This window comes from Ranitomeya variabilis, chromosome 2, assembly GCF_051348905.1.
Source record: "Ranitomeya variabilis isolate aRanVar5 chromosome 2, aRanVar5.hap1, whole genome shotgun sequence".
NCBI classification, from domain to species: Eukaryota; Metazoa; Chordata; class Amphibia; order Anura; family Dendrobatidae; genus Ranitomeya; species Ranitomeya variabilis.
The window spans coordinates 70,757,245-70,782,736 of record NC_135233.1 but is presented as its reverse complement, the minus strand read 5'-3'; the positions used below and the strand labels follow the sequence as shown (position 1 = coordinate 70,782,736).

Genomic DNA, 25,492 nt, shown 5'->3' with positions numbered 1-25,492 from the left:
GAAAAAAAAAAAAATAGAATTCAGAATCCTGGAATATTTCAATAGCCCGTCAATTAACGCTAATCACAGTATAATAAAGGGTGCGTAGCATTGTGTCCAAATATTTTTAGACATTTGTGATTACCAATCTGTTTCTATGGAAACAAAAAAATATTAGAGTACCTATCCATATTCCCAGTGCCCTAGAGAAGACCTGCCATTAGGTCAGATTTTTACCTTTTTTTTTATTATCTGACTATTACATTTTTTTAAAAAAATCCTCCTTATTCTTTCAGACATACAGTATGGACCTTTTTTATTTAGTGGAAATTTTTATTATGGTCTTTACAATGCGGTAAAGCTCCTCTGGGGCGTGTCTTTAGGTTACTCTGCATTGTTACCCTGTGAGCGACACCCACTTGGCAAAGACAATAAAAGCGGTCATAATATAAAAAGACCCATATCTCTGGAACCGTATGGCAGATTTAAAAAAAAAAAAAAAAAAAAAAAACATACAAACTCCTAAAAGCTGTATAATAAGGACAAAAACTGGCCTCTTTCGACCTGGTGACAGATCCTCTTTATTGATGGGCCTACTGTAACATTGTCATACTTAATAGCATATATGCAAAATTAATTGACAGTGGAACTTATGATAAAGGGAACCTTTCAGTAATTATATGATCCCTAAAGTGCCGTCATGGTAAAGACCTTGGAGTTTAAAGAAGAAGAGTGAAATTACACATAGCTTGCACTACTTTATAAAGACTCAAGGGGACAATCCTGGTGTCCTATGGAGTCCTAGCCCCAAATGCATCTGGCGCTAGGACCACACATCTAGGCATCTACATACATACCATCAATACCCAGAAATTTGTGTAGAATTTACAGTCCTCATTGGCTGCTATCTCTTCTTTCTCATGACCCAACCTTGGTTTGGTCCTTTTATAATCAGATCCTGGAGAGAGCCTTTGATGAAACTGCACCCCAGCATGCAGAGCACCCAGCCCAGACAATGTCAACCCTGGCACACGTGACAAACACGTTTTCTGCAAGAATGCTCCAAGTGTGATGAATGTTTGAGAAAAGTCTCATGTGCCTGAAGACTTCATCCATTACAAGTTTATGCTCAGAACATACAACACTTCTGCTTCTCACCTCTCCAGACAAGCTTCCTTCACCGCCCTCATTACCTCGCTGTCCAACAATCCACAACGAGTCACTGTTCACTCCCTCAGTCCTAAAGTGCAGGCCCCTAATACCAACCTCAGTGGTGATGTTCTGGCCATTTATTTCAAAGAAAAAATAACCATATCCGACAGGAAATTTTATACCAAACAATAACATGGATGCTCTTCCCTCTCGCACCTCAAGTTCACTTTCTGTCTACGTACCGGTTGCAGAATAAGTTACCAGACTCCTCACTACTCTCCCTACTATCTGCACTGCTGACCCCATTTCCTCTCGCCTCCTCCAGTCCCTCTTCTCGGCTGTCGCCACCCACCTAACCAAAATATTTGACCTATTTTATCAGGTAATGGGTATCTCTGGTTCCTCAGGGTTCAGTCCTAGGCCGGCTTCTTCTTTCTCTATGCACCACCCCTATTAGATAAATCATCAGCAGATTTGGCTCCCATTATCCTCTCAAGCCTGATGACACCCAATTATAAAAATCGTCTCCTGACATCACCCCCACATTACTACAAAATAACAGTGATTGTCGATCTGTTGTCTCTAACAGCACGTCCTCTCTTTATCTGTCCTAAACTCATCGTGTAATATTTCCTCCCTCTAAGGCGAGGGTCACACGGCAGTATATTCCCTCTTCTGAGAGTATTGGGTTGATTACACAAATCACAATCTGATCAGTGTGGGCACAGTGTGATCCGAGTCACTCGGCTGCGAAGACAGAGTAAAAAATATCTCCATCTTCTCCATTCTGTCAGTCTGTGGAAATCGGGCTTCTCTCAGATGCCATCCGAGTGCAGTCCGATGTTTTCCACAGACTCATTGACATGCATGGCCGAGTGCGATCCAAATATTGGACCACATTCAGGCATGTAGCGATTTCCCAAACACCCCCCCCCCCCCCCCCCCTTCCCCGAGGAAAATTCTGATGTGTGCACGGCCCTATAGATTAACATTGGTCCTGGTGCGATCTGATGTTTTTTCGGATTACACTTGGACAAAAAATACGCTCGCCTGCACCTTCCCTAATTTACCTAAACCCAATATGGCCATTTCTGTGCATGGTCCTACCATAACGCCATATTGTCACACTCGCTGTCTTGGGGTTCTAGGTGACTCGGATCTTTCCTTCATTCCTTATATCCGTTCACTCCCTCACTCATGTCACTTGCCCCTCCAAAACATCTAGAGAATCCGCCTGGAATATTGCAGCTCTCTATTAATCGGCCTCCCTACTTTTCAAGGTGGCATACACAGTGTAATAAAATACATGACTGCAATGGTAAAGGGGTTGGTCACTTCTTGGACAGCCCCTTCTCAATCACTAGATTTCCCCTATGTAAAATAATAACTACTATACTCGCCACCAGTGCTGACGCCAATTCAGCAATGTCTGTCTCCCAGAGCTCGCCTTACATTATGTCATGCAATCCTGAGGCAGGATGTCAGTCTACACCATCACTTTGATAGCACCATTCTTAGGGAACATATGACGTATTAATTTACATTTTACTTTTTTTTGTGGTCAATGAGGGAAAAATACCAGCGAATCGTGACAGCGAGTTCTCGGCACACTGTCATGATTCGGCACATTGTCATTAGTCTGCAGTCACATAGCCTAGTCAGGTCAGAAGATGGGGCCCTTGAATGGGGAATAGCACCCTATTTTGTTAGCCAGCACACAAGTAAGAAGATGTCATCACGTTATCTTGCCACTTGTTTTGTTTTCTCGGGTGATGGGAGGAAATTAGCAGAGCCATACTCGCATCAGTGCACTGTCTCCTTCCCTTGCTGTGTCGGACTGACACCTCTGTATGAGGGGTGTCCCTAATACTGACACCTCCCCTGACTCCTGTCAAGGTGTTGGTCCCACTTTATTTACCGGGGTTAGTACAGCAATGGAAGGAGACAGTGCACTAATCAGTGCATCACTATGATTGAGCTGGCGGGGGGGGGCCCACCGGAGGATTTCCCGATGGGCCAGTCCAAGCCTGCTCCTATCTTCTGTTCTCAATAGCACTTTGTGTCTGATCTTTCAGATTTTGGCTGATGACTGGTTCATGCACTTTTATTTAAATGCTCCTATCTATATATATATAATTGTCTAAGGGGTAATTTCGTCTGTCCTCAACTTCCGTCACGGTTATTCATTCGCTGATTGGTCTCGCCAGCTGCCTGCCATGGCTGCCGCGACCAATCAGCGACGGGCACAGTTCAATTAGTCCCTCCCTACTCCCCTGCAGTCAGTGCCCGCTCCATACTCCCCGCAGTCACCGCTCACACAGGGTTAATGCCAGTGGTAACGGACCGCGTTATGCCGCGGGTAACTCACTCCGTTACCGCCGCTATTAACTCTGTGTGACCAAGTTTTTACTATTGATGCTGCCTATGCAGCGTCAATAGTAAAAGGATCTAATGTTAAAAATAATTTTAAAAAAATCATTATATACTCACCTTCCGCCGCCTTTCCCGTTCCTCGCCACCCTCCGGTAACCGCTCTGTGCAAGCGGCAGGTTCCGGTAGCAAGGATCGTATGGCAGAAGGACCTGCCATGACGTCACGGTCATGTGACCGCGACGTTATCACACCCTGGGACCGGAAGCTGCCGCCTGTACCGCGCACATGTGACAGAACTACAAGTATGGTGAGTATGTTAGAACTACAAGGGGCCCTCGGATAGGAAGGCGAGTATGTTTATTTTTTAACCTGTGACATACATGGCTGGGAAATATACTACGTAGCTGGGCAATATACTACGTGGCTCTGCTGTATACTACGTGGCTGGGCAATATACTACGTGGCTCTGTGCTGTATACTACGTCACTGGGCAATATACTATGTGGCTGGTATATATACTATGTGGCTGGTATATATACTATGTGGCTGGTATATATACTATGTGGCTGGTATATATACTATGTGGCTGGTATATATACTATGTGGCTGGTATATATACTATGTGGCTGGTATATATACTATGTGGCTGGTATATATACTATGTGGCTGGTATATATACTATGTGGCTGGTATATATACTATGTGGCTGGTATATATACTATGTGGCTGGTATATATACTATGTGGCTGGTATATATACTATGTGGCTGGTATATATACTATGTGGCTGGTATATATACTATGTGGCTGGTATATATACTATGTGGCTGGTATATATACTATGTGGCTGGTATATATACTATGTGGCTGGTATATATACTATGTGGCTGGTATATATACTATGTGGCTGGTATATATACTACGTGGACATGCATATTCTAGAATACCCGATGCGTTAGAATCGGGCCACCATCTAGTTTATTATAATCATGGCTGGACTATATACGATAAGGACTTTTTACCTTTTGAACCCCCATATTTCCTGCCTGAATTGTTGATTAACGTATTGCTGTGTAATGTCTTATATGCTTTGTCTGCGTCTCCCCTCTTTTTTTTGGGGGGGGAGGGGTATTCACTGACATTTATTGGGCTTAATTCATCCAAATTGCGCATGAAGCTCATGAATTTGGCAAAAAGTTTTTTTTTTTTTTTAAAGAATTCCTTTTCTGTTATCGTTTTTTGCAACTTTTTGAGTCTCATCTTTTTCAAATTGTGGCAAAACAGCCAAAAACACTAAACTCTGCCCACAACGCGAGGGGAAAAAAATAGATGAGCACATATGAAATAGACTTAAAAAATGAAGATCTGGAATAACGAATTGTATGCAAGCAACAAAAAAAAGGTAAAATAACAGGCGCAAAGGCAGCGATGGGACGGGTCGGTTTTCTGTACAGGATGAGCTGGTGCACAAACATGTATGGATTTGTGATTGTCCCATCTTATTCACTCAGGAGATCATGGCTGGTGCAGACACGACTACAGAGGACTATCCCATGGAAATCCATGAGTATCTGGTGGCCTTTAATGATTCTGTTTCCACCGTTGACGAAATGTTAAACAAAATGATGTCCGTCCCCAGGTCTGAGCTTCTCCAGAAGGTAAGTCCAAAGCTATGTGAAAACTCGAGGAAATTGGACTTGTGACCATAATATAGACCATAAAATGTGTTCTCATTGGGTCGTCTCACCGTGACTTAAGGACTTACTGGAGTAACTATATCTACAATTAAGAGTCGGCTATGTTTTTAATGAGAAAACTTCAAGGTTCCAGCTTCTTCTGTATGCAATATTTGTTCCAACGTTCTAAGGATTCCATAATTAGTATAAAACATCTCAACGCGTTTCAAACGCCCAACCTGCGTTCTTTATCAGAGCTGCACCTATGTTTGCTGCAAGTTCATTTTTGTGGCAAATTGCCAATGAGAATGCAAAACTCAGTTACTAAAACCACAAATGTATAGAACAGTAGGAAAAACAAAGAAATAAACATCTGAATAAGATGCACATGTGGAAAACATGTAACCAGGTTTACTATATAAGCCAATAATAATAATAATCTTTATATAGCGCCAACATATTCCGCAGCGCTTTACAGTTTAACAGTTTCAAACAACAATCATAGGTAACAATGTTAGCAATACAATAATAAAGCGAAATAAGACAACCCTGCTCGTGAGAGCTTACAATCTACAATGAGGTGGGGAGATACAAAGTACAGGTGTGTATTTACAATGATGTATTTACAATGATGGTCCAGCCATCTTCAGGGGGTGGGGGGTAGATGGAGATAGTGAAAGGGCCACACACACACACAAACATAAAATGACTGATTAGGGAACGTGATAGGCAGCTCTGAACAAATGTGTTTTGAGGCAGCGCCTAAAACTATGCAAGTTGTGGATGGTCCTAATATCTTGTGGTAGAGCATTCCAGAGGATTGGCGCAGCGCGGGAGAAGTCTTGGAGTCGGGAGTGGGAGGTACGGATTAATGCCGAGGTTAGTCGAAAGTCATTTGCAGAGCGCAGAGGTCGGTTAGGCCGATAAACAGAAATGAGGGAGGAGATGTAAGGGGGTGCCGCACTGTGGAGAGCTTTGGGGGTGAGAACAAGAACTTTGAATTGTATCCTGTAATGAATGGGCAGCCAGTGTAATGACTGGCGAAGAGCGGATGCATCTGAGTAACGATTAGCCAGATGGACAACCCTGGCTGCTGCATTAAGGATGGACTGGAGAGGGGAAAGTCGAGTAAGGGAGAGGCCAATTAATAGAGCATTGCAGTAGTCCAGGCGGGAGTGGATCAGGGCGACAGTGAGGGTTTTTGTTGTCTCCATGGTAAGAAAATGGCGGATTCTAGAGATGTTCTTTAGGTGTAAGCGGCACGAGCGGGCAAGAGATTGTATATGGGATGTGAAGGAGAGATCGGAGTCAAACAAAACACCCAGACAGCACGCCTGCTGCCGGGGTGTTATTATGGTGCCACCCACGGAGAGGGAAATGTCAGATTTAGGAAGGTTAGTAGATGGCGGGAGCAGAAGAAGTTCAGTTTTGGAGAGGTTGAGTTTCAGATAGAGAGCAGACATGATGTTGGAGACTGCGGACAGACAGTCAGTGGCGTTCTGTAGTACAGCGGGGGTAAGGTCAGGGGATGACGTGTATAGTTGTGTGTCATCAGCATAAATATGGTACTGAAAGCCAAACCTGCTGATGGTCTGTCCAATTGGGGCTGTGTAGAGGGAGAAGAGAAGGGGGCCAAGGACTGAGCCCTGGGGTACCCCGACAGTGAGAGGAAGAGGAGATGAAGTGGAACCAGAGAACAGAACACTGAAGAGCGGTCAGAAAGATAGGAGGAGAACCAGGAGAGAGCAGTGTCCTTAATGCCTAGTGACTGGAGCCTAGAGAGTAGGAGAGGGTGGTCAACAGTGTCAAAAGCTGCAGAAAGGTCGAGAAGAATGAGCAGAGAGTGGTCACCGTTACATTTTGCTGTCAGAAGGTCATTGGTCACCTTGATGAGTGCAGTTTCTGTCGAATGTAGGGGGCGGAAACCGGACTGTGAAGGGTCTAGGAGGGAATGAGTGGAGAGGTAACGGGTAAGGCGGGAGTAGATCAAGCGCTCCAAGAGTTTAGAGATGAAGGGGAGATTGGAGACCGGTCTGTAGTTGTTTGTGCAGGATGGGTCGAGGGTGGGTTTTTTTAGTAATGGGGTAATGATAGTGTTTGAAGGAGGAGGGGAAAATGCCAGAGGAGAGGGAGAGATTAAAGATTGTGGTTAGGTGAGTTGTGACAACTGGAGAGAGAGACTGGAGGAGGTGTGAGGGAATGGGGTCGGTAGTGCATGTAGTCGGACGAGAAGAGGAGAGGAGCTTGGAGACTTCTTCTGTGATGGGATCGAATGTGGAGAGTAAGCCAGGGGAGATGCAGGGAGGGATGGGAGTCATTGCACTTGGTGTCTGGGAGCGGATTTCCTGGCGGATATTGTCTATTTTCTCTATAAAGTGAGAGGCCAGGTCATCAGCACAAATGTCTGTGATAGGATCTTGTGCTTTTGGCCTGAGGAGGGAGTGAAAGGTGTTAAAAAGTTTCTTGGGGTTCTTGGATAGTGAGGAGATCAGAGTGGTGAAGTAGGTCTGTTTGGCGAGGTGAAGGGCAGAGTTATAGGTTCTTAACATAAATTTGAAGTGGATGAAGTGTTCTGGTGTGCGTGTTTTCCTCCATAAGCGTTCAGCACTCCTAGAGCATCGCTGGAGAAATCGGGTTTGCGATGTGAGCCAGGGCTGTTTCACTCTGTGTTTGGAGGTTCTGAGGGTGAGGGGAGCTACTTGTTCAAGGGTGCTTCTAAGAGTGTCGTTGTAGTGATGTACAGCCAGATCAGGACATGAAAAAGAAGAGATTGGGGACAATGATGAGTGTAGGGAGTCTGAAAGTGCATGAGGGTTAATGGCATGTAGATTTCTGAATGTGTTGTAGGAGAGTGCTGGGGTGGGGGAGGAATTGTGAGTGTGAAGGATAGAATGTTGTGGTCAGAGAGGGGAAGCAGTGAGTTATCTAGGTAGGAGATTGAACAGAGCCGGACAAAGACCAGGTCCAGGCTATTACCGTCTTTGTGTGTTTCAGAGGTTGAGAGCTGTGAGAGGCCTAGAGAAGTGGTTAATGATAGAAGCTGGGATGCAGATGTGGAAGTGGGGCTGTTAATGGGGATGTTGAAGTCTCCCAGGATAAGGGTTGGAAGTTCTGAGGACATGAAGTGCGGCAGCCAGGCTGAGAAGTGGTCCAGGAAGTGGGTGGGTGAGCCTGGGGGCCGGTATATGACCGCTACTCTGAGGGAGAGGGGACGAAAGAGCCTGATGGTGTGGACCTCAAAAGAAGGGAATGAGAGTGATGGAACTGGGGGGATGACCTGGAACGTGCATTGTGGGGACAGAAGTATGCCGACTCCACCACCAGGTCTGTTTGTTGGTCTCGGGGAATGGGAGAATTGTAAGCCACCATGAGAAATGGCAGCGGGGGAGACAGTGTCAGAGTCCTGGATCCAGGTTTCAGTGAGGGCCAACAGATTTAGAGAGTTGTTCAGAAAGTAGTTGTGCAGGAAAGGAAGCTTGTTACATACAGACCGTGGATTCCAAAGGGCACAATTGAAAGAGAGAGGTGAGGGAGTGCAAGTAATATTAATAAGGTTAGTATGGATTTGATATGAGGTAGGGTAGCGGTTGAAGATGGGGGACCGGGGTTGGGGGAGATGTCCCCCGAAATCAGTAGGAGTAAGAAGATATAAAGCAAGTAGTTTTGGAAGTGTATGAAGTTTTTTTGTGCGGTGTGTTTGGGCAAGATGGGCTGAGGTTTTCCAGGAAGGTGAGAAGTGCATGGGAGCTGTACATGGGAGAGGGAAAGAGAGAGGAGCTGATGTATGAGTCATGGTGGAGGGGGTATTGGGCGGTGAAAGTGGATTGCAAGGGAACACAGGAGGATAGGAATTAAGCACATGGATACACAGGGGTGCAGAGTGTAGGTTACCTGACTCCTGCCATGAAATAACTGCTGTATCACGACGCTTATCTTCGTGACGCTTTGCTTCTGGGACGCTTGCGTGCATGCCTAAGTATGGTTCTTAATATATAGTTCAGACTGCTGGGTCAGGAGAGATGGATTGTGGGACCAGGGTAGGGATAATTTGGCAGCTGGGGCGAGCACACCAGGGGGTTGTTAAATGATCAAACACATTGTGGCTGGCAACATGCTATAACACCTTCACCTGATAGTATCTAGAGTGGCCACAGTAATGGATATACTGTACATCAAACAGTGAGTAAATCGTACAATGCAACAAATGAAGTATAACAATCATTAAGCAGGCACATTAAAATATGTTGCTAGATGGTAGAGTGGCAGATGACAGACAGCAGACAGCAAGCAGAGGGACTTTATACCATTAGAGTCTATAGCAGCAGATGAGACAGCAATCAGAGGTAGGAAGTTGCACCATTTGAATATGTTGCAGAAGACAGCAAGCAGAGGGACCTTATACTTTATTAAGTCAATAATGGAACATCAACTGGCGACGCATATTTAGTCCATCTGGATAAGACGTGTTCGGGCTGAAGATCCAGAACGCCTCCCGATCTAATAGACTCCTTTTGGGGTAGCTGGCACTTTTTCTATGCCATACACCTGCAGGGCAGAGGCATCACGGCTAAGGTACTGGATAAAGTGTCTCGATACATGGGAGATATCAAGATTAGTATAAGACGGGTTGCTACTATCTGATTTATGCTCCTAGATGCACTTCTTAAGCTTGCGGACAGTACAGCCTACCTATACTTATTGTGCATTTCATTGCATATAGTGGGTACGGAAAGTAATCAGACCCCTTTAAATTTTTCACTCTTTGTTTCATTGCAGCCATTTGATAAATTGAAAAAAAGTTCATTTTTCCTCATTAATATACACTCTGCACCCCATCTTGACTGAAAAATAAATCCTGAAATGTAGAAATTTTTGCAAATGTATTTAAAAAGAAAAACTGAAATACCACATGGTCATAAGTATTCAGACCCTTTGCTCAGTATTGAGTAGAAGCACCCTTTGAGCTAGTACAGCCATGAGTCTTCTTGGGAATGATGCAACAAGATTTCCACACCTGGATTTGGGGATCCTCTGCCATTCTTCCTTTCAGATCCTCTCCAGTTCGGTCAGGTTGGATGGTGAATGTTGGTAGACTGCCATTTTCAGGTCTCTCCAGAGATGCCCAATTGGGTTTAGGTCAGGGCTCTGGCTGGGCCAGTCAATAATAGTCAGAGTTGTTCTGAAGCCACTCCTTTGTTATTTTAGCTGTGTGCTTAGGGTCATTGTCTTGTTGGAAAGTGAACCTTCTGCCAAGTCTGAGGTCCAGAGCACTCTGAAGAGGTTTTCATCCAGGATGTCTCTGTACTTGGCCGCATTCATGTTTCCTTCAATGGCAACCAGTCGTCCTGTCCCTGCAGCTGAAAAACACCCCCGTAGCATGATGCTGCCACCACCATGTTTCACTGTTGGGATTGTATTGGGCAGGTGATGAGCAGTGCCTAGCTTTTTCCAGACATACCGCTTAGAATTATCACCAAAAAGGTCTATCTTCGTCTCATCAGAACAGAGAATCTTATTTCTCATAGTCTGGGAGTCCTTCATGTGTTTTTAGCAAACTCTAGGCTTTCATATATCTTGGACTGAGGAGAGGCTTCCGTCGGGCCACTCTGCAATAAATGCCCGACTGGTGGAGGGCTGCAGTGATAGTTGACTTTGTGGGACTTTCTCCTATCTCCCTACTGCATCTCTGGAGCTCAGCCACAGTGATCTTGGGGATTTTCATTGCCTCTCTCACCAAGGCTCTTCTCCCATGACTGCTCAGTTTGGTTGGATGGCCACACTTCTTCCAGTTAAGGATTATGGAGGCCACTGTGCTCTTAGGTACCTTGAGTACTGCAGAAATTCTGTTGTACCCTTGGCCAGATATGTGCCTTGCCACAATTCTGTCTGAGCTCCTTGGCCAGTTCGTTTGACCTCATAATTCTCATTTGGTCTGCCATGCACTGTGAGCTGTGAGGTCTTGACAGGTGTGTGCCTTTCCAAATCATGTCTTATCAATTAAACACAGCTGGCCTCCAATGAATGAAGGGGCCTGAGGGGCAGTCAGGCTAGGTGGGCGATGATTCATCCAAGAGGAGGGACACTGAGGAGCTGTCAGGCTAGGTGAGTGGAGGTTTTACTTGCTACTTACATTACATGAGTGATATCTATTGTAAATTCTACAATAGCTCAGAAACCAGACAGTATGGTCCTCCATACAGTATTATGAGCACCACTTAGTGCTCCCTACAGAATAATGAGCCCCATATATTGTTCCGTACAGTATAATGAGCCCCTTATAATGTTCCATATATAATGGGCCTCATATAATGCTCCATACATAATGGGCCCCATATATTGCTACATACATAATGGGCCCCATATAATGCTCCATACATAATAGGCCTCATATATTTATCTGTGCACTGTCATGTTCAGGCAGAGGGTGCACGGTTGTGATGTCATCGCGCCCTCTGACCTGAGACGTCAGTCAGAAGTCGCGTAAGACACAGCAGCAGAGGAACTGGAAGAGGTAAGTATTGCAAGTATAGGGGCACTTGGCACGTGGGTGGACCCATAGCGAGCCATTGTCCCCGACGGCGAGTGAGCCCCCTCCGCCTGTTCAGGGCCCAGGCACTTGCCCGGGTGCTAACGCTGAACCTGGGCAGGACACTGAGGAGCAGTCAGTCAGGCTAGGTGGACAGAGACTTAGCAGGGAGGAGGTACACTGAGGAGCAATCAGTCAGGCTAGGTGGACAGAGATTTAGCAGGGAGGAGGTACACTGAGGAGCAGTCAGGCTAGGTGGACAGATACTTAGCAGGGAGGAGGTACACTGAGGAGCAGTCAGGCTAGGTGGACAGAGACTTAGCAGGGAGGAGGTACACTGAGGAGCAATCAGTATGTCTAGGTGGGCAGAGATAAAGTTGAACTTTCATAAACCAGTATACAGCCATTTTCACATGGATTTTCAAAGTACAGCATCCTCCTAAGGTCCAGGAGATTTTTTTTAAGTGTGTTCATTTTGTATTGTGAAATCTGGTTATGGATACATTTCAACCTGCCTGCTGACATTTCATAGAGATCAGCAGATTGTTCTTCTGACAGTCTGACATCTTTTGAGGCTGCTGAGAGGGTGATAGGTGCCAACACTATTTTTGGGAAAATATTTAGCAGAACTTCCACTGCATCTTTGGTCTGATCTTTCCTTTTGTGATTAGAAAGTTGCACATAGTTGTGTGAGTTGCCACTTTTAGGCCTTAGGAATGTTTTAAGCACTGAGCAGGATATATCCTATGTATTCAGTTGGAAGGTTTTGCTTGGCTATATTTTTTTTCCTGTTGTTTGTACCTGATGGTGTCAGTAATGCTCTGCGGTGAATAAACTGCGTGGCCTTTTGCCAAATCTGTCATCATCAATGGAATGTGATATGTGAAATATTCATTCAGCGCACTTCAATCTGCAGTGCAGTTTCTTAAAGGAATAGGACGAGTAGAAATCTATAAAGTGCTCTTATAGAATCTGCTATCAGAATTTACAAAGCGAGATGCATACATGATTCCATTTACCTGATGAGGCCGGTGTAGTTAACCTGAAAATCTATGTTAGAATGGCCTCCGTGAAAGTTTCCCTGCCTAATTTTTAAAATGAGAATTTCGGAGTGCACCTCCAGCTGGACTCTAGAAATGCTCCTATTATCAGGATTATATAGCCCTTTTTTAATATGGATTTTTAAAATAATTGCACCAGCCTCCTCAGATCTAATGTAGATTCCCCACATGGCATTAATGTTTGGTGCGGGCTCAGGAGCTGAGTGTGCCATCTGCAGAAGGTGTCGGCTGTAACAGACAGCTGATATCTTTGACCTGTGCGAGGGTATTTCATCCAATGTCCCACATGTGGTCCAACCTTCTAGCTCCACACATTTCGGGCTAGGGTAGAGCAGGGTGTAGTGGCCCTGGCTTAGTTGCTGTAATGTTCATGTTCCAGAATCTGGGAATTCGTCTGAAGAGGATTGCAGCATGTAAGTAACGCAGCAAGTCTGACCTGTTTATGTACCTTGGGACGTCATCAAGCCAGATTGGTCCAGCACAGGCCGCTCCTTGGTCTGCACTTACCCAGAAGAGGATATATCAACATTCCACCAGCAGCAGGACTGCTACGGCCGATGATTGCTGCGATCATGTGACTTCTGTAGCACAACATCTGATATTTTATGATGATGCATCGCTCAGTCACCTGACCGCTGCAGTCAGTCAAAGGCTGCAGTGGTCCAACTGGTGGTGGAACAGTGACATCATCACTTCTCGTCTCTGTGCAGACGGAGCGGCCTGTGCTGGATCCCGGTGAGTGATAGTAGGTGGATATAACTGAATTTAATTTTTTTAAATTTACTTTGTCCCCAGGGCAAAATGTATGTATGTATCACACTTTTCCCCTGGAGTCGTCCAGCTCATGTCATGCCTCTCGGCCCACAGACGACGTCCCCTCTTAGGGCCATTATCCCCCTCGGCCGTCTTCAGTGGACGATATGTTCCAGCCCCAGTGTTTATGGTCGGCTCGTCTCCTGCCTCCTCCATGTTGACATCTTGCTCTCGGCCACATCAGACCTATGGGATGTTATAGTAACAGCTTTGGTCTTGGGAAACCATCCAGCGGAGGCGCAGGGCAGTCACAACAAGCTCCCTGGCACGGCCGCCTAACCTCCTTCTTAGTAGCCTTTTTTTTTCATGAAGTTGTACATATCATCCATTATGTAATTTATTTCCTTTCATTGCAGATAGACCCACTGGAACAAGCAAAATTAGATTTGGTCTCTGCATACACGCTAAATTCTCTATTCTGGGGTAAGTACTTCTCTGCCATTGATGCTGAAAATGGAGGGGCTGAAGAGGAAAGGTGCCTAATTTTGTATTTTTTTTACTGTAGTCTACCTGACGACTCAAGGGGTTAATCCTAAAGAGCACGCAGTGAAGGACGAGCTGGTAAGGGTCATTGATTTTCGCTAAATCTGCATATAGAGCGAAACAAGACAACTTGTATGAGAAGACCACGCTAAAAATGGTTGGACCAGAACCAAGATATTGATAATCTATTAGGATATTCATCACCTATCCTATCAATGGGGGGCTGACTCACTGCACCCCCCCACCGATAAACGGTTGTCGGGTCCTGCGGCCACCGGGAATACACAATGTATGATGCTGGGACATCACGTCTCACCAAGAATATTTAAAAAAAATGTTTAGAATTGAGAGTCCTCAGTGGTTGATACCTTTTAATGGCTAACTGAAAAGATGGTAACAAATTGCAAGCTTTTGAGACTACACAGGTCTCTTCATCAGGCATAGACATAGATGAAGAGACCTGTGTAGTCTCGAAAGTTTGCAATTTGTTACCATCTTTTCAGTTAGCCATTAAAAGGTATCAACCACTGAGGACTCTCAATTCTAAACATTTTTCTATCTACTGGCTAACACGGTACCAAGATATATATCTTTCCTGTATCAAAAATATTTAGTGTTCAGTTCCCCCTCTGCCCCAGTCCCCTCCAACAGCCGGGTGATCGCTGAAGCTGATCAGAGGTGAACGCTGAGATCGGCAAATGGCTGATGTGAAGTCGTCACTACAAGACCTCAGGGGGGACTGGTTGTGACAACTGACAATTGGTGGGCACAACTATTCTTGGCACAGAAAATGGCCTTTAAAGGGAAGCTGTCATGTACTAACCTGCAGCTATGGGGTTAATCTGCAGGCTAATAGCGTTCTGCCCAGACTAAAATGAACTTTATTCCCCCTGGTAGCGTTTGGCGTCCAGCCATAGGGGCGGCACCGATGCGGTCTGTCGCCCCTCTGTATATAGAGAGCGGCGGCTGTATCTCCATCCCCGGCACTGACTCTAATGCTGAGCTGCTGTCAGTCAGTGCCGGGGATGCGGTTACAGCTGCCGATCTCAGTATACTGCGCGGTGACTGAGATCACACCGGCATCGCCTCTGATTGAAAGACCAAGCTTTCCGGGAGGAATAACATTAATTTTCTCCCGGCAGCGGGACTCTGGGTGCAGCGGCCACACGGTGTCCGCTCTATTAACCTACAGATTATCCCCATATCTTTAGGTTAATATTTTACATGACCAGTTCTATTTAAAAGGTTAATCCACCGCCTTTACAACCATTTTGTACTACTCCAGTAGTTCTTTAAAAAAAAAAAAAATGAAAAAAAAAAAAAAAAGGTGTTAAAGGAAGATGCCATAAAAAAATGTTGTTTCAACATTTGAGAAAATGTAAAGTATTAATGTTCTTTAATATTATAATTTGTTATTAATGGAGTAAAATCTGAAAAATAATTTCTAAATATTAAACACTAGAGGGAGCAGCTGCTGAAATTTGCCATGAAAACCTAGTGTACCACTAGCTCACATTACGACTGCAGTAAATGTGGGCGGGGTCTGATCACATGGGTGTGGCTTCACTCCTCTCCTCCCCTTCTGGATGTTTCCTAAGGGATAAGAGAGGATGAAGTTTAGGATCACAGTGTGGAGCCATATCGTTGGTGACAGCCAGTGATACTGACAAGTAGACGGTCACCGAAGATGGTCGGCAGCGCTGACTCTGTTAGTTGGTGCTTCTCGCTGTATCATAAGCTGGGGTTAGATACGTGGAGTGTATCATGTGCTGCAATTCTAGTGTGTTATACTCCCGTCTATCTGGATACAGGGCTCAATGTATTGTATCACATGATGGGATTAGATACACTAGTCTGGTGCGTATCTCACATGATGGGATTAGATACACAGGTCTAGGGTGTATTACTGGATGCCAATGATGGGATTAGATACATCCCAAAACAGTGTATCTTACATGATGGGATTAGATACACAGGTCTAGGGTGTATTACTGGATGCCAATGATGGGATTAGATACATCCCAAAACAGTGTATCTTACATGATGGGATTAGATACACAGGTCTGGGGCGTATCACGCAGGATGGGGATTAGATACATGGGTCTTTAGCAGCCCACAGCCACCCTAGAACTGGCAAATCGCGTTACATGCACCAATTCTGGTGCTTCGAATTTGCTCTTCCTGATTGCCCTGGTGCAGCTGCAATCGGGATAATGGTAGTTGGGGTTGATGTCCGCTGTAATTTGTCAAAAATCCAGGCTGGCATCAAGCCCAGGGGTTAGTAATGGAGAGGAATCTATCAGACACCCATTAGTAACCCAATGATGAAAGAAAAACACAGAGGCAGAAAAATAAGTTTTATTTAAAAAAACAAAAAAGCAAACACTCCCTGACACGTTCCCTGGTTCACCAATTTATTTTTGAAACAAAAAAAAACAAACTAACAAAAAAACCCATGCAGGTGCACAGCAGTTCTGTGAATCAGACGTAGTCCGCAACTGGAAACCTGAAAACAATAAAACGAGAAATAGACAAGACACGGTCCCTCATTCACCAATTTATTAGAAAACAAAAAGTTCCCACTCAGGTGCGATGCAGTCCATGGCGTTCCCACGCCGATCCCCAAATCTGACGTCCAAAGGCTATGGCGCCTCATTCAGAGATCCAAGCTCCATAGGCTGAAGCAGCAGCCACTGCGGGTCCCACTGCGCTCCATGAGATCCGGCAGCTCTGAACAGGGGTGATGTCAGTTAGCACACCGCTCATGAGTCGCCAAGTCCTCTATGTAATGGCCCAGTCTAGTGCCTCACAGTATAATGGTCCTATATAGTGTGTCTCAGTATAATGGCTCCATAGTGCACCAGAGAATAATGGCCTCATATAGTGCCCCACAGTATAATGGCTCCAAATAGTGCCTCACGGTATAATGGCCCCATATGGTGCCTCACGGTATAATGGCCCCATATAGTGCCTGACAGTATAATGGCCCCATATAGTGCCCCACAGTATAATGGCCCCATATAGTGCCCCACAGTATAATGGCCCCATATAGCGCCCCACAGTATAATGGCCCCATATAGCGCCTCACAGTATAATGGCCCCATATAGCGCCCCACAGTATAATGGCTCTATATACTGCCTCGCTGTATACTGGCCCCATATAATGCCTCGCTGTTTTCCTGTCCCATGTAGTGCCTCGCTGTATACTGGTCCCATGTAGTGCCTCGCTGTATACTGGTCCCATATAATGCCTCGCTGTTTACTGGCCCCATATAGTGCCTCGCTGTATACTGGTCCCATATAGTGCCTCGCTGTATACTGGTCCCATATAGTGCCTCGCTGTTTACTGGCCCCATATAGTGCCTCGCTGTATACTGGTCCCATATAGTGCCTCGCTGTATACTGGTCCCATATAGTGCCTCGCTGTTTACTGGCCCCATATAGTGCCTCGCTGTATACTGGTCCCATATAGTGCCCCACAGTATAAATGCTCCATATAGCGCTTCACAGTATAATGGCTCCATATAGCGCTTCACAGTATAATGACTCTATATATTGCATCCTGATATATGTCCCACATCCTGGTATATGCCCCCTCCTTCCTGGTATGTCTCTCCTTTCCTGGTATATGGCCTCCCACCATGGTATATGGTCCCTCCATCCTGGTATTTGCCACCCACAATGGTATATGGCCCCTCCATCCTGGTATATGCCACCCACCATGGTATATGGCCCCTCCATCCTGGTATATGCCACCCACCATGGTATATGCCACCCACCATGGTATATGGCCCCTCCATCCTGATATATGCCACACACCATGGTATATGGTCCCTCCATCCTGGTATATGCCACCCACAATGGTATATGGTCCCTCCATCCTGGTATATGCCACCCACAATGGTATATGGCCCCTCCATCCTGGTATATGCCACCCACCATGGTATATGGCCCCTCCATCCTGGTGTATGCCACCCACAATGGTATATGGTCCCTCCATCCTGGTATATGCCACACACCATGGTATATGGTCCCTCCATCCTGGTATATGCCACACACCATGGTATATGGTCCCTCCATCCTGGTATATGCCACCCACCATGGTATATGGTCCCTCCATCCTGGTATATGCCACCCACAATGGTATATGGCCCCTCCATCCTGGTATATGCCACCCACCATAGTATATGGTCCCTCCATCCTGGTAGATGGCCCCTCCTGAAAAAGAATAGACACTTGTACTTACCTGCCCTGCGCTCCCACGCCTCGCTGAGTCCACTGTGTCAGTCTGTTGAGAATCCAGCAGATGGGTGATCGCCCTGCTTTGCCCTGAACTGGTCAGCAGTGAGTGGTGATCTCGGCATGTAGTGTAATATTAACAGGCTGTAACCACTGCTCCCCGCAGCTGCAGATACTCACCCGGGACCTCTGCACCCTCGCACCTTTTCTCCCCAGCTGCTCAATGGTCCTGTCATCGCACGCATTAAGCAGTGTGCGCGGAACATGAAGCCCTCAGGGCTACAACAAAATGGCTGCGACCTCCTCCCACAGCTGTGACCTCCTCCCACAGCTGTGACCTGGACAGCCCAGGGGGCGTTCCCAGGTCACAGCTAGAGGCTGGAGGAGCTGCCAATACCCGACCACAGGCCATTATACCCAGGGGATGCCGTAAGCGAGGTGTTTAAGTGGCACGCTCAGCAACTGACACACCCCACAAATGAAACTGGCAGCCCCCTGTGGCTAAAGTAAAAATTAATAAATACAAAATTAAATGCACAACTTTAATAGTTTTCTATTAAAAATAATTGATTGTATAATCAACAATTATTAATACAAAATTAAAAATTGTGGCACCTTCCCTTTTAGTAAAGGGGTTGTCCACAGCTGAACCAGCTATTTTAAATGTCCCCAATGTGCTGGAAAGAAAAAAAAAAAAGTATAATTGCCTTCTAGACCAGCGCCGCTCCTACACACTGAGCCCTCTGTCACCCCGCAATCAAAAAATAATAAACAAGGTCATGGGAGCGCTCCGCGATCGCTGATTGGACGCAGCCGTCACAGTTTTGTCATAGCGGACATAGTTTGTCAATAGATTGCTTAAGGAAACGAGCGGAGGAACAGCGTCGGTCCAGTAGGTAAGTGTGCTTTTGTTATTTTCATTCAGCGCATTGGGGATATTCAAAAAGTGGATTCCTAGTGCTCGACATCCCTTTTAAAAGTACTTTACCTTTTTGTGCGTTACTCTCCATCACAGACCTTGTATCCGTAGTTGGGCTCCATTGCTCTCTTTCCGTCTGCCACCTGTTCTTCTGTCTAGGTCAGCAATAAACGGGAGAGAGCAGCACACGACTTCAGCCAGTCAGTAGTCCTAGCAGCAACCAAGCATCACTGCTGCAGCCATTGATAAAGCAGCAGTGGTCAGCCGCTAACCAAGCTGGAAGAGAATGAGCAGACAGGCTGGGGAGCCAGCAGGGCTGTGGAGTCGGAGTTGTGGAGTCGGAGGTTTGGCTTACCGACTCCACAGCCCTGAGTGGGGGAATCCATGGGGGAGTATGCTGTTTCTATTTCACACTAGAGCCATACATTTATTATGAGAGGGGTGGAAACCCCCTTTTAAATCACAATTTTGGATGCATTAGGGCAGAACAGTGGCTCAGTGGTTAGCACTGTTGACTTGCAGCACTGGGGTCCTGATTTCAAGGACCTCTGCGCCGAGCCTTTATGTTCACCCCGTATTTGCGTGGGTTCCCTCGCAGTACTCCAGTTTCTTCCCATGCTCCTGAAAGACATACTGATAGAGGATTTCGATTTTGAGCCCCAATGGGGACAGTGATAATGATGTCTGTAGAGTACTGTGAAATAGGATGATGCTATAAAACCGAGTATAGTAATAAGTATTTGATACGCTGCTGATTTTGTTTCAAATTTTCCCACCTACAAAGAATGGAGAGATCTGTAGATTTTATCATGGGTACACTTAAACAAGACAAAATCTTAAAAAAAAAAAAAATCTAGAAAATCAACGATTTTCACATAATTAATTTGTATTTTATTGCATAAAATAAGTATTTGATGCAATAGAAAAACAGAACTTAATATTTGGTACAGAAACCTTTGTTTGCAGTAACAGAGGTCAGACGTCTCCTGTACTTCTTGACCAAGATTGCACACACTGTAGCAGGGATTTTGTCCCACTCATCCATACAGATCTTCTCCAGATCTTTCAGGTTTCGGGGCTGTCGCTGGGCAACATTGAATTTCTGCTCCGTCCAAAGATTTTTCCATTGGGTTCAGGTCTGGAGACTGGCTAGGCCACTCCAGGACATTGAAATGTTTCTTACGGAGCCACCCCATTGTTGCCCTGGCTGTGTTTTTAGGGTTATTGTCATGCTGGAAGACCCATCCACAACCCATTTTCAAAATCTGAGGGGAAGATGGCCAAAATCTCAAGATACATGACCCCATCCATCCTCCCTTCAGTACTGTGCTGTTGTCCTGTCCCCTTTGCAGAAAAGCACCCCAATAGTATGATGTTTCTCCCACCATGCTTCATGGTTGGGGTGGTGTTCTTGGGGTTGTACTTCTTTATCCTCACACATCGAGTGGAGTTGATAACAAAAGGTTCTAACTTGGTTTCATCTGACAACATGACTCCCATGCTTCATCATCCAGATGGTCATTGGCAAACTTCAAACAGGCCTGGACATGTGCTGGTGTGAGCAGGAGGACCTTGTTTGCTCTGCAGGCTTTTTATCCATGACAGGGTAATGTGTTACTAATGGTAACCTTTGAGACACTGGTCCCAGCTCTCTTCATGTCATTCACCAGGTCCTCCCTTGTACTTCTGGGCTGATTTCTGACCTTCCCCAGAATCGTCCTTTCCCCACGAGGTTAAATCCTGCATGGAGCCCTTCACCTAGGAAGATTGACGGTCATCTTGTGTTTCTTCCATTTTCTAATAATTGTGCCAACAGTTTTTTTTGCCTTCTCACCAAGCTACTTGCCTGTTGTCCTGTAGCCCGTCTCAGCCTTGTGCAGGTCTACAATTTTGTCCCTGATATCCTTAGACAGCTCTTTGGTCTTGGCCGTGGTGGAGGGGTTGGAGTGTGACTGATTGTGTGTGGACAGGTGTCTTTTATACAGGTAACAAGTTCAAACAGGTGCAGTTAATACAGGTAATGAGTGCAGAGTAGGAGGCTTCTTAAAGAAAAACTAACAGGTCTGTGAGAGCCAGAATTCTTGCTGGTTGGCAGGTGATCAAATACTTAATTAAATTGCAAATATCAAAAAATACTAGGCCTAGATAAATGGCACTTCCAATCTCAATATAACCTACAAATTCTACATGGAAGTAAACGCCCCAAATTATATAAAAACTATATAAATGTTATTTCAACCACAAATTACATAACATAAAATTATATCACCACATGTCAAACCATTTACCAGTTGGTGCAGTAGATTCTAAGAAAACCACCAGACTCGGCATTCATGAGCTGCAGGTTTTTGAGTCTGTGTAGTAGAATAATTAATTGATAGAGGGTGTGCTCAAAATAATAGCAGTGAGGATCAATTAGTGAGGTCAATCATTCTGTGAAGAGACAGGTGTGAATCAGGGGGCCCTTATTTAAGGGTGAAGCCAGGACATGTTGTACATGCATTTCTCCTTGGAAGCCTGAGAAATATGGGTCGATCGAGCCATTGTTCTGAAGAACAGCGTACTTTGATTAAAAAGAAGTGCAGACAATGATCGGCTGTTCTGCTAAAATGATCTCCAATGCTTTATAATGGAAAGCCAAACCAGAGAGATGCGGAAGAAAACGATGGATGGAAGAATAGTCATAACTGCAAAGGCTCAGCCGATGATCAGCTCCAGGATGACCAAAGACAGTCTCAAGTTACCTGTGAGGACTGTGACAGTTAGGAGACGCCTGTGTGAAGCTAATCTCTTAGCAAGAAGTTCCCGCAAAGTTCCACTGTTAAAAAGAAAAAGTGACATGTACTGAAGCGGATGCAATTTGCCAAAGAGCACATCAACTGGCCTAAAGAGAAATGGAGAAATATTTTGTGGACTGATGAAAGTAAAATTGTTCTTTTTGGGTCCAAGGGCCGCAGACAGTTCATCAGACGACCCCCAAACTCTGCATTCAAGCCACAGTACACTCTGAAGACAGTGAAGCATGGTGGTGAAGCATCATGATATGTTCAGGTTTCTCCTACTGTGGTGCCGGTCCTATTTACTGTATACCAGAGATCATGGACCCATTTGCATATATTAAAATACTGGTAGAGGTCATATTGCTTACGCTGGAGAGGATACGCCCTTGAAATAGATGTTTCAATAAGACAATGACCCTAAACACACCAGTAAACGAGCAAAATCTTGGTTCCAGTCCCACAAAATTGAGGTTATGGAGTGGCCAGCCCAATCCCCGGACCTTAATCCGATAGAACACTTGTGGAGTGACATTAAAAATGCAGTTTGAGGCAAAGCCAACAAATGCCAAAAAATTGTGGGATGTGGTATTTTCCGAAATACTGCCTGTACCACGTGCCACGCCAGAGAGGCAACGGGAGATTAGGGAGGTTAATAAGTGGCTCAAGAATTGGTGTAGGAAGGAGGGGTTTGGGTTCCTGCAGAACTGGGCCGACTTCTCAGTTGGCTACAGGCTCTACGCTAGGGACGGGCTGCACCTCAATGGGGAAGGTGCAGCTGTGCTGGGGGAGAAAATGGTTAGAAGGTTGGAGGAGTGTTTAAACTAGGGATTGGGGGGGAGGGTATTCATTTTATAGGAGGGGAAGATAGTGCAGATAGAGACCTGGGCACAAATAAGGAAGTTGGGGGTGGCGGTGGCATGGGGGGTGGGGTTAGAACAGTTAGTAATTTAAGAAAGAATAGAGGTACAGAGAGTAACATCAAGTGCATGTATACTAATGCCAGAAGCCTCGCCAACAAAATGGATGAATTAGAACTAATGTTGTTGGAGCATAATTATGACATGGTGGGGATATCTGAAACGTGGCTGGATGAGAGCCATGACTGGGCTGTTAACTTGCAGGGCTGTAGCCTTTTCAGAAATGACCGTACAGATAAGCGAGGGGGAGGGGTGTGTCTGTATGTAAAATCTTCCTTAAAACCCATCCTGCGTGATAATATAGGTGAATCTAATGAAAATGTAGAGTCCCTGTGGGTGGAGATAAGGGGAGGGGGAAAAAATAATAAATTACTGATAGGGGTTTGTTATAAATCTCCAAAACTAATGGAAGCAATGGAGAATATCCTCATAAAGCAAATAGATGAAGCTGCAACTCAAGGAGAAGTCATTATTATGGGGGACTTCAACTACCTTGAAATAGATTGGGGAACAGAAACCTGCAGTTCCAGCAAAGGTAATCGGTTTTTGACAACTATGAGAGACAATTACCTTTCACAACTGGTTCAGGACCCAACAAGGAGGGGGGCACTGCTAGACCTAATATTAACCAACAGGCCAGACCGCATATCAAATATAAGGGTTGGGGGTCACTTGGGGAATAGTGATCACAAAATAATAAGTTTTCATGTAACCTTTAATAAGATGGGTAGTAGGGGGGTGACAAGGACACTAAACTTCAGGAGGGCAAATTTCCAACGGATGAGAGAGGATCTTGGTGCAATTAACTGGGACGATATCCTGAGACACAAAAATACACAAAGAAAATGGGAGACGTTTATTAGCATCCTGGATAGGACCTGTGCACAGTATATACCGTATGGGAATAAACATACTAGAAATAGGAGGAAACCAATATGACTAAATAGAGCTGTAAGGGGCGCAATAAGGGACAAAAAGAAAGCATTTAGAGAATTAAAGGAAGTAGGTAGTGAGGAGGCATTAAATAAATACAGAAAATTAAATAAATTCTGTAAAAAGCAAATCAAGGCAGCAAAGATTGAGACAGAGAGACTCATTGCCAGAGAGAGTAAAAATAATCCCAAAATATTCTTTAACTATATAAATAGTAAGAAACTAAAAAATGACAGTGTTGGCCCCCTTAAAAATAGTCTGGGTGAAATGGTGGATGAGGAAAAAGCCAATATGCTAAATGACTTTTTTTCATCAGTATTTACAAAAGAAAATCCCATGGCAGACAAAATGACTAGTGATAAAAATTCCCCATTAAATGTCACCTGCTTAACCCAGCAGGAAGTACAGCGGCGTCTAAAAATAACTAAAATTGACAAATCTCCGGGCCCGGATGGGATACACCCCCGAGTACTGCAGGAACTAAGTACAGTCATTGATAGACCATTATTTTTAATCTTTAAAGACTCCATAATAACAGGGTCTGTACCACAGGACTGGCGTATAGCAAATGTGGTGCCAATATTCAAAAAAGGGGCAAAAACTGAACTCGGTAATTATAGGCCAGTAAGTTTAACCTCTACTGTGGGTAAAATCCTGGAGGGCATTCTAAGGGATGCTATACTGGAGTATCTGAAGAGGAATAACCTTATGACCCAGTATCAGCACGGGTTTACTAGGGACCGTTCATGTCAGACTAATTTGATAAGCTTCTATGAAGAGGTAAGTTCCGGACTGGACCAAGGGAACCCAGTAGATGTAGTGTATATGGACTTTTCCAAAGCTTTTGATACGGTGCCACACAAAAGGTTGTTACATAAAATGAGAGTAATGGGGATAGGGGAAAATATGTGTAAGTGGGTTGAGAGCTGGCTCAGGGATAGGAAACAAAGGGTGGTTATTAATGGAGAACACTTGGACTGGGTCACGGTTAGCAGTGGGGTACCACAGGGGTCAGTATTGGGCCCTCTTCTTTTTAACATATTTATTAATGACCTTGTAGGGGGCATTCAGAGTAGAATTTCAATATTTGCAGATGACACTAAACTCTGCAGGGTAATCAATACAGGGGAGGACAATTTTATATTACAGGATGATTTATGTGAACTAGAAGCTTGGGCTGATAAATGGCAAATGAGCTTTAATGGGGATAAATGTAAGGTCATGCACTTGGGTAGAAGTAATAAGATGTATAACTATGTGCTTAATTCTAAAACTCTGGGCAAAACCGTCAATGAAAAAGACCTGGGTGTATGGGTGGATGACAAACTCATATTCAGTGGCCAGTGTCAGGCAGCTGCTACAAAGGCAAATAAAATAATGGGATGCATTAAAAGAGGAATAGGTGCTCATGAGGAGAACATAATTTTACCTCTATACAAGTCACTAGTTCGACCACACTTAGAATACTGTGCACAGTTCTGGTCTCCGGTGTATAAGAAAGACATAGCTGAACTAGAGCGGGTGCAGAGAAGAGCGACCAAGGTTATTAGAGGACTGGGGGGTCTGCAATACCAAGATAGGTTATTACACTTGGGGCTGTTTAGTTTGGAAAAACGAAGACTAAGGGGTGATCTTATGTTAA

The 25,492-nt window shown here is 45.0% G+C and overlaps 1 protein-coding gene across 4 annotated transcripts in view; it reads left to right on the top strand.

Moving 5' to 3' along the window:
* Window positions 1-25,492, top strand: part of C1D (C1D nuclear receptor corepressor) — a 54,636-nt gene that overhangs the window by 17,457 nt on the left and 11,687 nt on the right. For all 4 annotated transcript variants that reach the window (XM_077282549.1, XM_077282550.1, XM_077282548.1 and 1 more), the window contains 3 exons: window positions 5,015-5,161; window positions 13,936-14,002; window positions 14,085-14,140. In XM_077282549.1, the coding sequence (XP_077138664.1) occupies window positions 5,021-5,161; window positions 13,936-14,002; window positions 14,085-14,140 (264 nt within the window). In that variant the 5' untranslated portion in view covers window positions 5,015-5,020. The remainder of the gene's footprint in view (window positions 1-5,014; window positions 5,162-13,935; window positions 14,003-14,084; window positions 14,141-25,492) is intronic.